Consider the following 14,358-nt stretch of genomic DNA (forward strand, 5'->3'; position numbering starts at 1 on the left):
CCCCCACACACACACACCATTCCAAAACCCCCCACACACACACACACCATTCCAACCCCCCCCCCACCACACACACACCATTCCAACCCCCCACACACACACCATTCCAAACCCCCACACACACACACCATTCCAAACCCCCCACACACACACCATTCCAACCCCCCCACACACACACACACCATTCCAAACCCCCACACACACACACCATTCCAAACCCCCACACACACACCATTCCAACCCCCCACACACACACACACACCATTCCAAACCCCCCACACACCATTCCAAACCCCCCCACACACACACCATTCCAAACCCCCACACACACACCATTCCAACCCCCCCCACACACACACCATTCCAAACCCCCCACACACACCATTCCAAACCCCCACACACACACACGCCATTCCAAAACCCCCCCACAGACACACACACCATTCCAAAACACACACACACACACAACCATTCCAAAACCCCCCACACACACACCATTCCAAAACCCCCACACACACACCATTCCAAAACCCCCACACACACACAACATTCCAAAACCCCCACACACACACAACATTCCAAAACCCCCACACACACAACATTCCAAAACCCCCACACACACAACATTCCAAAACCCCCACACACACATACACTGAGTGTAAAAACATTAGGAACACCTTCACTACAAGGTGTCGAAAGCATTCCACAGGGATGCTGGCCCGTGTTAACGCCAAAGCTTCCCAAAGTCAAGTTGAATGATGTCCTTTGGGTGGTGGAACATTCTTGAAACACACTGGGAAATGCTGAGCGTGAAAACGCCAGCTGCGTTGCAGTTAACACGTCTTCTGAATGGCACACACACACAATCCATGACTCAATTGTCTCGAGGCTTAAAACTGATTATTTAACAGGTCTCCTCCCTTTTGTCTACACTGATTTGGATTTAACAGTTGAAATCAATAACGGATCATAGCTGTCACCTGGAATCACCTGGTCTATGTCTGGGAAAGAGCAGGCGCTCCTAATGTTCTGTACACTCGCTGGGGCGGCAGGGTAGCCTAGTGGTTAGAGCGTTGGACTAGTAACCGCAAGGTTGCAAGTTCAAATCCCCGATCTGACAAGGTACAAATCTGTCGTTCTGCCCCTGAACAGGCAGTTAACCCACTGTTCCTAGGCCGTCATTGAAAATAAGAATTTGTTCTTTAACTGACTTGCCTGGTTAAATAAAGGTAAAATAAAAATAATTAAAAAAAAACATGCACCCACAAACATACAGTACACACTCACGTAGTTCTGAATGAGGTCGGGGTGGTTCCTCTCTATGCCGTCATCCAGGATGGTGACCACCACGTCTTTCCCGGTGTAGCCCCTCTTCCACGCCCCCACTATGTTCATGTCTGACTGGCAGTTATGGATGTCATCGTTACAGTGCTGGAACACACACACACACACACACACACGTCACTGGAATAGTGGTGAAACAAAACTAGCAACCCATTTATGTGGTCATTATAATCCTAGAACAAAGAGCCACATCTGTGTTGTGTCGTTGTGCTGCTTGTTGCTAATTGGCTATCTGCCAAACATTTAACATTTCACTAGATAGATTTATCAACGTCTAACTTTTCTCCTCGCTTTACTTTTTTCATTCAACCTTTTTCAGCCCGGAAAGCTTTATCTGGACGTGGTTCGTCAGGACCTCCACTAGCCGAAGCTAAGTAGTAACATTAACATGATGCCTTCCAATTGCAGTTGCTGTACTCATAATCTACAGGAGAAGGATCGCTTTACGGTGAGGATAGCCGTGTTGCAAGCACAGCTTCAGATGCAATCGTTGAGCAAGGGTCATTTCAGTGTAGGAAAGGATGAAACCACGTCTGTGCCACCAGTAAGTACAGATAGTACAAATCCCCTCGCACGGTCACCGCAGCCGGACAACTTTCTCAAGGCTTCTGGAAAGAAATGCTGCCGGTATTCTCAACCGGTGTCGCTCATTCAGCTGACAGAATCTTTCAACCGGCCTCTCCTCCACCTGTTACGGGGTCTGAGCTGCCGAAGCATTCCACTATTAGCTCTGACAAATTGAAAACCCTAGTCATTGGCGACTCCATTACCCACAATATTAGACTGAAAAATAACCATCCCTCGACGTTAAGGATAATCTGAAGATGGCGCTGCCTAAGGATAAAACTGGCGAGTATAGAGAGTATAGGGATATTGTTATCCATGTCGGCACCAACGATGTTAGGATGAAACAGTCAGAGGTCACCAAGCGCAACATAGCTTCAGCGTGTAAATTAGCTAGAAAGATGTGTCGGCACCGAGTAATTGTCTTTTGCTTCCTCCCAGTTAGGGGGAGTGATGAGCTCTACAGAAGAGTCTCACAACTGGAATGCTGAGGAGTGACGGAATCCATCCTAGCTGGAGGGGTGCTCTTATCTATGACAAACTAGACAAGGCTCTAACTCCTCTAGCTCCACAATGAGATAGCCAGCCTGCCAGGTTAGTGGAGTCTGCCACTAGCAGTCAGCTCAGCTATCCCCATGGAGACAGTGTCTGTGCCTCAATCTAGGTTGAGCAAAACAAAACATGGCAGTGTTCGCCTCAGCAATCTCTCTGGAATAAAGATCTCCTCCATTCCTGTCATCATTGAAAGAGATTGTGATATCTCACATCTTAAAATAGGGTTACTTAATGTTAGATCCCTCACTTCCAAGGCAGTTATAGTCAATTAACTAATTACTGATCATAATCTTGATGTGATTGGCATGACTAAAACATGGCTCAAGAGTGACCAATTTACTGTGTTAAATGAAGTCTCTCCTCCTGGTTACACTAGTGACCATATCCCTGGCAAATCTCGCAAAGGCGAATGTGTTGCTAACATTTACGACAGCAAATTTCAACTTAAACAAAACATATTACTGCGTTTTTGTCTTTTGAGCTTCGAGTCATGAAATCTATGCAGCCAACTCAATCACTTTTTATAGATACTGTTTACAGGCCTCCTGGGCCATACACAGCGTTCCTCAATGAGTTCCCTGAATTCTTATCGGACCTTGTAGTCATGCCAGATCATTTTCAGATTTTTGGTGACCGTAACATTCACGTGGGTCCACAGACCCACTCTCAAAGGCTTTCGGAGCCATCATCGACTCAGTGGGGTTTGTCCAACATGTCTCCGGACCTATTCATTGCCATAGTCATACCCTGGATCAAAAGACGTGCTATAAAATTCTCTGACAACCCAGAGATTCCCTTCCAGACTCCACCTACCCAAGGACGTTGGGGTAGACAAATCGGTTAACCACCTAACTGCATAATACCGTAGATGCAGTCGCACCCCTACAAACAAAAAACATTTGTCACAAGACATTTTCTCCCTGGTATACAGAAAATTCCCAAGCACTGAAGCAAGCTTCCAGAAAATACCCAAGCACTGAAGCAAGCTTCCAGAAAATACCCAAGCACTGAAGCAATCTTCCAGAAAATTGGAACGGAAATGACGCTCCACCAAACAGGAAGTCTTCCAAGTAGCTTGGAAAGACAGGACCGTGCAGTATCGAAGAGCCCTCACTGCTGCTCCATCATCCTATTTTTCCAACCTAATTGAGGACAATAAGAACAATCCAACATTTATTTTTGATACTGTCCACATCTAACTACAAAGAAGCATTAGACAAGAGAGGATGGCATTCACTTCAGCAGTAATACATTCATGAACTTCTTCAATGAAAAGTTCATGATCGTTAAAAAGCAAATTACGGACTCCTCTTTGAATCTGCGTATTTCTCCAAAGCTCAGTGGTCCAGAGTCTCCACAGAACTGCCAGGATCTAGGATCAATTCAAGTTATTTAGTCCTGTAACTCTTGACACATACATGAAAACAGTCATGGCCTCTAAACCTTCAAGCTGCATACTGGACCCTATTCCAACTAAACTACTGAAAGAGCTGCTTCCTGCACTTGGCCCTCCTATGTTGAGTATAAGAAATGGCTCCCTATCCACCGGATTTGTACAAAACTCACTAAAAGCGGCAGTAATAAAGCCTTTCTTGAAAAAGCCATACCTTGACCCCCCCCAAAAAAAAAATATATATAAAAATAAAATATGTATATGAAATGCTTCAGTCTGCTTTTAGACCCCGTCATAGCACAGACTGCACACGTGAAGGTGGTAGATTACCTTTTAAATGGCGTCAGACCAAGGCTCTGCATCTGTCCTCATGCTCCTAGGCCTTAGTGACACCATCGACCACCATATTATTTTTACGAGATTAGAAACCCCAATTGGACTACACGGACAAGTTCTTGCCTGGTTTAGATCTTATCTGTCAGAAAGATATCGGTTTGTCTCTGTGGATGTTTTGTCCTCTGACAAATCAATTCTAAGTTTTGGCGTTCCTCTAGGTTCTGTTTTTAGGACCACCATTGTTTTCACTATATATTCTATCTCTTGGTGATGTCATTCGGAAACATAATGTCAACTTTCCCTGCTATGAGGATGACACACATGTACATTTCGATGGAAGATGGTGAAGCCCCAAAATTGCCAACCCTGGAAGCCTGTGTTTCAGACATATAAGGAAGTGGATGGCGGCAAATGTTTTACTTTTAAACAAAACAGAGATGCTAATTCTAGGTCCCAAGAAACAAAGAGATCTGCTGTTGAATCTGACAATATTGATGGTTGTTACAGTTGTCTCAAATAAAACTAAAGGAACTTGGTGTTACTCCGGACCCGGATTTCTCTTTTGACAAACATATCAATAATATATCAAGGACAGCTTTTTTCCATCTTCATAACCTTGCATCGTTTTAGGACAAAAGGTTGCGGATTTTTGCATTTAAGCTAATCCATGCCCTTTTCACTTCTAGATTAGACTACTGCAATGGTCTACTCTCCAGCTAAAGCACTAAATAAACTTCAGTTAGTGCTAAACACAGCTGCTAGAATCCTGACTAGAAGCAAACAATTTGATCATATTACTCCAGTGCTAGCCTCCCTACACTGGCTTCCTGTTAAGAGTAGGGCTGATTTTTAGGTTTGACTGCTAACCTACAAAGCACTACATGGGCTTGCTCCTACCCATCACTCCGATTTGGTCCTGCCGTATATACCTACACATACGCTATGTTCACAAGACACAGGCCTCCTTATTGTCCCTAGAATTTCTACGCAAACAGCTGGAGGCAGGGCTTTCTCCTATAGAGCTCATTATTTATGGAATGGTGTAACTATCCATGTGAGAGAAATGTCGAGACAGAGTCTAAGTCTTTACTGAAGACTTGTCTCACTAGGTCCTATGATTGAGTGTAGCCTGTCCCAGGGATGCGAAGGTGAACGGCAAGGCACTGGAGCAACGAATCGCCCTTGCCTTCTCTGCCTGGCCGGCTCCCCTCTCTCCACTGGGATTCTCTGCCTCTAACCCTATTAAGGGGCTGTCACTGACTTAATAGTGCTCTTCCATTCTGTCCCTAGGAAGGGTGCGTCACTTGAGTGGGTTGAGTCACAGACGTCCACAGACGATTTCTCGGGCTCGTGCGGTGGAGGAGACCTACACAGCATCGTCTCAGGGTAGTAAGTTGATGATATTGCTCTAGTGCTGTGGGGGCTGTGCTTTGGCAAAGTGGGTGGGGTTATTTCCTGCCTGATTGATACCCCCAGACAGGACCATCGGACGGGGCAACAGTGTCCCCCGACCCACCCATTTCAGCGCTCAGTATCTGTGCTGCAATAGTCTATGTGCCGGGGGGCTAGGGTCAGTCTGTCTTATCTGGTGTCCTGTGTGAATTTAAGTATGGTCCCTCTAATTCTCTCTCTCCCTCCACTCCCGGGGGACCTGAGCCCTAGGATCATGCCTCAGGACTACCTGGCCTGATGACTCCTGGCTGTCCCCAGTCCACCTGGTTGTGCTGCTGCTCCAGTTTAAACTGTTTTGCTTGCGGCTATGGAACCCTGACCTGTTCACCGGGCGTGCTACCTTGTCCCGGACCTTTCTCTACTACACCTGCCGTCTCGACTTCTGAATGCTCGGCTATGAAAAGCCAACTGACATTTACTTCTGAGGTACTGACCTGTTGCACCCTCTACAAACACTGTGATTATTATTATCTGACCCTGCTGGTCATCTATGAACATCTTGAAGAACAATCTGGCCATGTACTCTTATAATCTCCACCCGGCACAGCCAGAAGAGAACTCAGAGCCTGGTTCCCATCTAGGTTTCTTCATTGCTTGCTGAGTTTCTGTATGGCACTTTGTGACCCCTGCTGATGTAAACGGGGCCTTATAAATACATTTGATTGGTTGATTGATTCCATAGACATAGGTCCTGTTCGAATCCTTTGAAAATGCAACTTTCCCTCCTCCGTTCTTGAAGAAATGATCGATCTGACATTTTTTGGACTGGTGAAAGCTATGAACTGGAATTCTTGCTTTAACCTGTCCAATCATGCTAGATCAGTTATTAGTCCAAGGAGGAGAGGAAGGAATGGAAGCATTTTAACCATTTTTAAATAGGCCCAGAGATGGATGGAGAAAGTCAGTTGTAGACTAAAGTCCAGGTGAACAAACGTCAGACGTGAACATGGACAAAGACTAGTCAATCTCATACCTAAACAGGAAACACTCATGACGGACTATAACCGATTATGAAACTGGACAGATAAGTGGAAGCTCGAGAGTCAAAGTACTGGCATTATCTTTGCCAAGTTAACCATTGACAGAACCCAGAAGAAGAGAAAAAGACCGGAGTGCTGACCAACTGCACAAAACGTAGGGGAGCCATGATTTGTATGTGAATGTGACTAGCAGCCACGAGTGAGTGAAGTATTCTGTCTGTGTAGAGCTGCATAGCTTGTGCAGTCTAGACGGAGCCATCTCACACTGCTGTATGCATTTAAATCCTCTCGGTGTCATTAGAAAATGTGTGAGAAGATGTCTAGACATTAGCCACGCTACACCCTTAGCCGCACTACACCCAAGATTCACTCTCACACACAGCCTGTGGAGCCTCCATTAAGTGGGTCAGGGTGGTGGTGAGTCCGGTGACCCTTGACCCTGAGCCCTGGGGTTCGGCCTGATCTGCATACTCACGATGTACCACATACTGTTCCACTTGGCGTCGTTGAAGAAGATGGACTGGGCGGGGCTAGTCTGGGCGGGGCTGGAGAGAGGGCGAGGGGCCGCCTTGTAATCCCTCTTGATCCGCCTCTTCACCACCTGCTGCTGAATCCACTCCACCTAAAGGAGAGGGCATACCATTGGACAGTGAGTAAAAACAATATCAAACAACAAATCGCTGAACAGGAACACAAAGGGATTACGGACAAGCATGTTTTGAGTGGACAATGGGAGATGGAGGAATATGCGTGGAGAAATACACAAACAAAGTAAAACACTGGCAGACAGACAAGTGTGCACACACACATCACACATCAAATCTCTCAAACCTAGTGGATTTATTTCACAGAATTCCTTGGCTCATCTCAGAAGTTTGGGAGCATTGGGTAGGATTTTTTTTATATTTCTAGAAGAAAATGGACAATGGACAAGGAAATCTCAAACATGGCCAGATTAGAGCCCTATACTTGATATGTAGCTACATAAATGACTGCTGCATCTCACCTTTGCACAAGGGTAGTGAAGTTGACACTCAGAGGGAAAAATCTGTCAGTCTCTCCAGAGAGCGGAGGGGAGAAAAGAGAGCGGTGGGGAAAAACAAAATAAAAATGGAGAAAAGAGAGCAATGGGGTAGACCAAGAAAAATACAGGCAGAAAGATAGAGGGGGGGCGACATCTAGGATGTAGTTGTGAAGTCTAAAATGGAAAGAAACAAAAATACAAGTGTAACAGTGATGGAGGGGCGATCAGACTGGTGCGAAGACAAGACAGCAGGCACAAGTCTCTGCTCATTTTACTCTGTCATTAACATCAGGTTCAAAGTAACTGTTTCCACACCTCACTGAGCTCAGAACAGCAGAGCCATCAGTGTGTCTGTCTGTCTCTCCGTCTGCCTGCCTACGTCCGTGTGTTCGTGCATGACAAGTGGTAAGCCTTACGCAACGGTCCTCAGACAGTCACCTGGACAGGAGGTCTGACCCCAGTCATCCATTAGCTCCGCCACTGACTTGAGAGTGCACTAAGAGGGAGAGGAACCGGATCTGAACTCTCCTTCTTCCTTCAGATGGTGAACTGGACTGGGAGCTTTTGAAATACGACTGCTTCTGCTTTGCCTCTTAAGGGTTTGCAGGTGGCTCGCTCTCTCAATCGCAGTCTCTGCCTCTCTCACTGACTGGGTTAGTAACCAAGGGCAACCAGGATCCAAAAGGGCCAGCCGTACAGCAGGAGTGCCAGTTGAAGTCAGAGGTTTGTAATGCATACTTCCTTCGTTTCTCGCTTCCTTGAAGGGATCACTGATCTGACATGAACCTTTAGGTAGAAGTGATGAGGTCCTTGCCTATCCAAATCTGTTATAAATCAGTGATTACTTTGAGGAAGTCTCGTATTTCTCAGTTGTTAGAGCATGGCACGTGCAATGCCAGGGTTGTGGGTTTGAAAATGCATCCCCTCACTACTGTAAGTCGCTTTGGATAAGAGCGTCTGCTAAATAAAAGCAGATATATATCTATTTCTCAATGGGGCAAAAGGTCCCCAGGGTGAGGTCACACTCAAGGACCTCTTCTCCAAGCCACAGAGACATGCGTGCCAACAGGTAGACCGCACAACGCACACACACACAGAGATGACTGGCATTACACAACTAAGCAGAACAATGTGATTAGTTAAATAACCGACTACACAGACTGAGTCCAGAGCACCCGTGATAGAGTCCTGCCCAAAATGAGACTGGCATCAGAATGATAGGACACTGATCCCTGAACAGACTCCCGCCCTGGACTGTACACATCATCAGGGCAAGACCAACGGCGGTGTTCTGAGACTCATCAATAATGCAGGCGGGTGTCGATGACCCGTCTGGGGGGCCCACGAACACTGAGGCGGCGACGGTGACAGGCTTACCTTGGGCTCCATCGAGATGAAGCTGTGGCCACCGCGACTGGACAGCGTCGACCTTTTGATAGTCCTGCTGTGAAAGAAGTGATAGTGGTCCTTCAGGTCGCCAATCTGCCGAGGAAAACACAAGCCATCAGTCTACAGTAAACACACTGGTTGCATCCGAACTGGTGTGAATTAGGTTGTAATTTCAGATGCATTCACAGGTTATGTACCAAGAAGACATTAGGAGGTGGCATCATGAATGTAAATGAGACAGAAATATAAAACATTTATTTATTTGTCCCTTGAGTAAAGAAAACGGCAACCGAGTTTGACGGGAAACACAAACCTCCTAAACCAGACAGACAGAGACAAAGTCTGTGTTTTTACTGATCATTTTGTTTAGGAATTATTACGTGATTAAAAACACATCACTCTGTTACCGAATCCAAAAATCTGTAACAGAATGTGGCCAATTCAATTGCAGTCAATGTGAAATCATAGTCAGTAGAGAACAGTAAAGTATCGTTAAATACAGCACAGTAGAGTTCAGTACAGTAGAGTATGATGTAATATACTCTAATGGACTGTGCTGTCGAAAACATGTGAAACATAGACGTCTACAATTGGTACAGATTTGGTCCTGTCTGGACCAAACAAATTTGGTCTTGCTTGGGGGCGGAGCTTGATAGTGCTTCTACACCTGCATTGCTTGCTGTTTTGGGGTTTTAGGCTGGGTTTCTGTACAGCACTTTGAGATATCAGCTGATGTACGAAGGGCTATATAAATTGATTTGATTTGATGTGTACCTCTTCAGACACATCACCATGAAGAGAATGACATTCATATGCATTTCTGTTTAATGCAGATCAAGGATCCATGATGCAATTCTGTTACCAGGTGTTGATCCACTTCGCTTACTGTAGTTCAATACCCCAAAATAGATTTTTCAAACTCGAGGTATCATTGCTGACACCCCATTCTTTCTGCAGACATCTTTGAAACTTTAATTTTGTATTAGATATTTAACAAAGTTTTTTGGAAAACGTGGTCACATAAAATACTGAGGGAGATTTTTACTGTCATTCTGTTTCCGAACTTGACATCGGCACTGCTCCTAATGTAAATGTGTTTTAGTAAAATGCTCTGTGGCAATTGTTAAAAGTAGACTTCTGCATATACACAGAATATACCAAACATTAAGAACACCTTCCTAATATTGAGTTATACCAACACTTCTGCCCTCAGAACAGCCTCAAAATCGTCAGGGCATGGACTCTCAAGGTGTTGAAAGCATTCCACAGGGATGCTGGCCGATATTGAGTCCAATGCTTCCCACAGTTGAGTCAAGTTGGCTGGATGTCCTTTGGGTGGCGGACCACTCGATACACACAGCAGCGTTGCATGGATTCAATTGTTTATTTTTACCTCATCGACTACACACAATATCCCATAATGACAAAGCAAAAACTGTTTATCATTTCTTTGTCAAATTCATCAAATAAAAATACCTGTACCCATTGCAATTCTCGTAAAGGGGAGGGGGGGGTAAATTGCCACTATATAACTAGGGAGAAAGGGTGGCGGGGGTTTGTGAGCTGGATGACCCTGCTGGTCAACGATACTCCTTTTCAACCTGTCAGAATACATAGTATGGCTTTCATTGTGGATAGAGCACGTGCTGACGCTGACAAGCTGGTAAGTGTCTTCACTGACATTTTCAACCTATCCCTGACCCAGTCTGTAATATCATTATGTTTCAAGCAGACCACCATAGTCCCTGTGCCCAAAGCCAAGGCGACCTGTATAAATTACTATGTAGCACATCTGTAACCATGAAATGCTTTGAAAGGCTGGTCATGGCTCACAACAACAGCATCATCCCAGACACCCTGGACCCACCCTGATTCGCATACGACCCCTCAGGGGTGCTTGCTTAGTCCTCTCCTGTACTCCCTGTCCACCCACGACTGCATGGCCGTGCACGACTCCAACAGCCTCGTTAAGTTCGCAGATGACACAACGGTGGTAGGCCTGATCACTGATGACACAGCCTATAGGGAGGTCAGAGACCTGGCAGAGTGGTGCCAGGACAACAACCTCTCCCTCAACGTCAGCAAGACAAAGGAGCTGATGGTGGACTACAGGAAACAGAGAGCAGAGCATGCGCCCATTCACAAGGACGGGGTTATAGCGGAGCGGGTTGAGAGCTTCCAGTTCCTCAGGGTCTAAGGATCTATCATGGTCTAAAACACACCAACAGAGTGGTAAAGGCACGGCAACACCTCTTCCCCCTCGGGAGGCTGAAAAGGCTTGGCATGGGCCCTCAGATCCTGAAATTTCTACAGCTGCACCATCGAGAGCATCTTGACTGGCTTGGTATGGCAACTGCTTGGCATCCGACCGCAAGGCACTACAGTGGGTAGTGTGTACAGCCGGGCTCTCTTCCACCCAGGAACTCTATACCAGGCGATGTACTGATGATAAGGTTTACTATCCGGCAGTTTTATTCCCAGTTATATTTACATACACAACATGACCATAAGTATACAGACACATACTCGTTGAACATGTCATTCCAAAAACATGGGCATTAATATGGAGTAGGTTCCTCCCCTTACTGCTAGAACAGCCTCCACTCTTCTGGTAAGGCTTTCTACTAGATGTTGGAACATTGCTGCTGGGACTTGATTCCATTCAGCCACAAGAGCATTAGTGAGATCGGGCACTGATGTTGGGCGATTAGGCCTGGCTCGCAGTCAGCGTTCCAATTCATCCCAAAGGTGTTCGATGGGGTTGAGGTCAGGGCTCTTTGCAGACCAGTCAAGTTCTTTCACACCAATCTCACCATCCATTTCAGTATGGACCTCTCTTTGTGCATGGGGCATTGTCATGCTGAAACAGGAAAGAGCCTTCCCCAAACTGTTGCCACAAAGTTGGAAGCACAGAAGAATCTAGAATGTCATTGTATGCTGTAAGCCTTAATATTTCCCTTCACTGGAACTAAGTGGCCTAGCCCGAACCAGACCCAGAGCATTATTCCTCCTCCACCAACCTTTACAGTTGCCCCTATGCATTGGGGCAGGTAGAGTTCTCCTGGCATCCGCCAAACCCAGATTCGTCCATCGGACTGCCAGATGAGGAAGTGTTGATTCATCCCTCCAGAGAACACGTTTCCACCGCTCCAGAGTCCAATGGCGGCGAGCTTAACACCACTCCAGCTGATGCTTGGCATTGTGCATGGTGATGTTAGGCTTGTGTGCAGCTGCTTGGCCATGGAAACCCATTTCATGAAGCTCCCGACAAACAGTTATTGCTCTGACGTTGCTTCCATAGTGTTGCAACTGAGGACAGACACACGGTTGGACAGGAGGCACTGAGCTCTTCAGTACGGAACATTCTACTGCCAATGATTGTCTATGGAGTGTGCATGGCTGTGTGCTAGATTTTATACACCTATCAGCAACGGGTTTGGCTGGAAGGACTGTCATTTGAAGGACTGTCCACATACTTTTGGTCATGTAGTATATCTACCTATCTCGTATTCCTGCACATCAACTCACTACGGGTACCTAGTGTATAGCGAAGTTATCGTTACTCATTGCATATCTATTACGAAGCGTTGAACATTTTCTTGTTTATCCCGATTTTCTTTCTCTCTGCATTGTTGGGAAGGACCATAAGCATTTCACTGCTAGTCCACACATGTTGTTTACGAAGCATGTGACGAATACAATTCCAAACATTTGATTTGAAATGTGATTTTATCAGGCAGACCCTTATTACTTTGAACCATGAAATACTCGGCAATAACTGTTGCGTGTGGGGGCACCTGTTATTCCACCGCTGTGGAGCCTAATGACTACACTCCCCCTTCATTCAGTCATTGTCTGTCCCGGTTGTGATTGGCTGATCCCCGCCACACACAACCACAAACACACACCAGATACTATCCGGGGTTCAAGTTTCACGTTTTAATCAAGGCACATAAGAATGAAGGTAGCGCGTTCGGGCTGGCCCTGTGGGAGAACTCTCCACTGTGTCCCCGGGCCCGGTGGCTAACCTTGACAATTGAACTTCAATCCGAGTGACGACACACCACGGTTCAATATCAATATCAAAATACGTTTTATTTATCAAAACAAAAACACTAGTGCAGGATTTGATTTTGAAAGTCATTTTCAAAGTTATTTGCAAAATATATACAACTTTTTGAGAACCACAAACATACCTGTCCCATATTCTTATAGCCATATTTGCCCGCTATCCGATCAGCGATGTCGTGTCCCCCGTTTATCCGTACAGCCCAATGGTTGGTGTAAATCCGAGCTTTGCACGGGACAGACGTAAAACCCAGCAAGAGCGCCAGGATGCACATCAATACTATTCTCAAAGCGGCGTTCCAAACCATCTTCCACTACTTTCCCCCCCCCCAGAGCCTCCCGTGTGTCCTCCTTCCGACTAGGCAAACAACCAAACTTCTCTTCTCGCCGCAGGCAGTGCAAGCAAGATTATCGTATAACTGTTCGCTCCACATAGACTACACGCAAGGAAAGAAAAAAACGGAAACCGAAAATGCCTCAAAAGCCCGTTAGACGGTCCTGTTCTGTGTTCTCCGCGTGCATGGAGAGTTCGAAGTTTGCGTATTTCTCCGTAGCAGCAGTGAGGATAATATGACTGAATCTATGGTCTGAATACAGTGCTCTGGGTTAATTCCTTTCACCCAGAACTCGGATGTTGGTTCTCATTCTCCCTTTACAGTGGCGAAAAAAAACGAGCGACACTCCGAAAGAGTAAGAACGGCTAATGCTGCGTTCGTAACCAAGTGGGAGATGGAAATGTACTAATTGAATTCGTTAAAAAAAACAGTTGGATACTTTCATGTGTTTTGAACTAGTTGAGAAACGCCGATGGGCTATGGCCAACAAACTGCGTCAACTTTGAACTAAAAGTACAACTATCATGCTTATATACAGTGCTCTGGATTGTAACACATTATATAGTTTAAAAAAACATATTCATATATTGCTTTGTATAAATAATGTTTTGTTACGTTTAACTGCCGAAAATGCTGTTATCGAGGTCATTTCCTTAGTGGGAGAAGTCTGAGCTCAGGGATGATAGACGAGTTTCCCCACTAGTAATTACCAATTGGAGGGCCGTTCAAATGAACGTATTCGAGTCATATGTTGTAAATCCCACTTTCCACTTGGTTACAAATGCAGCATAACCCTTGGTGCTGCCAGAGCTCTGCTGGGTCTTAAAGGCACACCCAATTAGATTTCAAGATGGTCTATCAGATACTGTACCTATGACTGAGAGACAGTATTTGCCCGTTTGAATAGGCCTTCTAAAG

The 14,358-nt window shown here is 45.7% G+C and overlaps 1 protein-coding gene across 6 annotated transcripts in view; it reads right to left on the reverse strand.

Moving 5' to 3' along the window:
• The window catches only part of LOC118358094 (proprotein convertase subtilisin/kexin type 5-like), a 44,366-nt gene extending 30,480 nt beyond the window's left edge, over positions 1-13,886 (reverse strand). For 4 of the 6 annotated variants that reach the window (XR_008078815.1, XR_008078814.1, XR_008078813.1 and 1 more), the window contains exons 1-4: positions 13,234-13,881; positions 9,026-9,130; positions 7,100-7,246; positions 1,288-1,431 (exon numbers count right to left, since the gene is read on the reverse strand). Coding sequence is in view for 3 of the 6 variants with exons in the window: in XM_035735541.2 (XP_035591434.2) it covers positions 1,288-1,431; positions 7,100-7,246; positions 9,026-9,130; positions 13,234-13,413 (576 nt within the window). In the remaining 3 variants the exon portion in view is untranslated. Of the gene's footprint in view, positions 1-1,287; positions 1,432-7,099; positions 7,247-9,025; positions 9,131-13,233 lie in introns of all 6 variants that reach the window. The other 2 variants (XM_052478583.1, XM_052478584.1) reach the window with 2 other exon arrangements.
• Positions 13,887-14,358: the final 472 nt, after the last annotated feature.

Source organism: Oncorhynchus keta, chromosome 25 (genome assembly GCF_023373465.1).
Source record: "Oncorhynchus keta strain PuntledgeMale-10-30-2019 chromosome 25, Oket_V2, whole genome shotgun sequence".
NCBI lineage: Eukaryota > Metazoa > Chordata > Actinopteri > Salmoniformes > Salmonidae > Oncorhynchus > Oncorhynchus keta.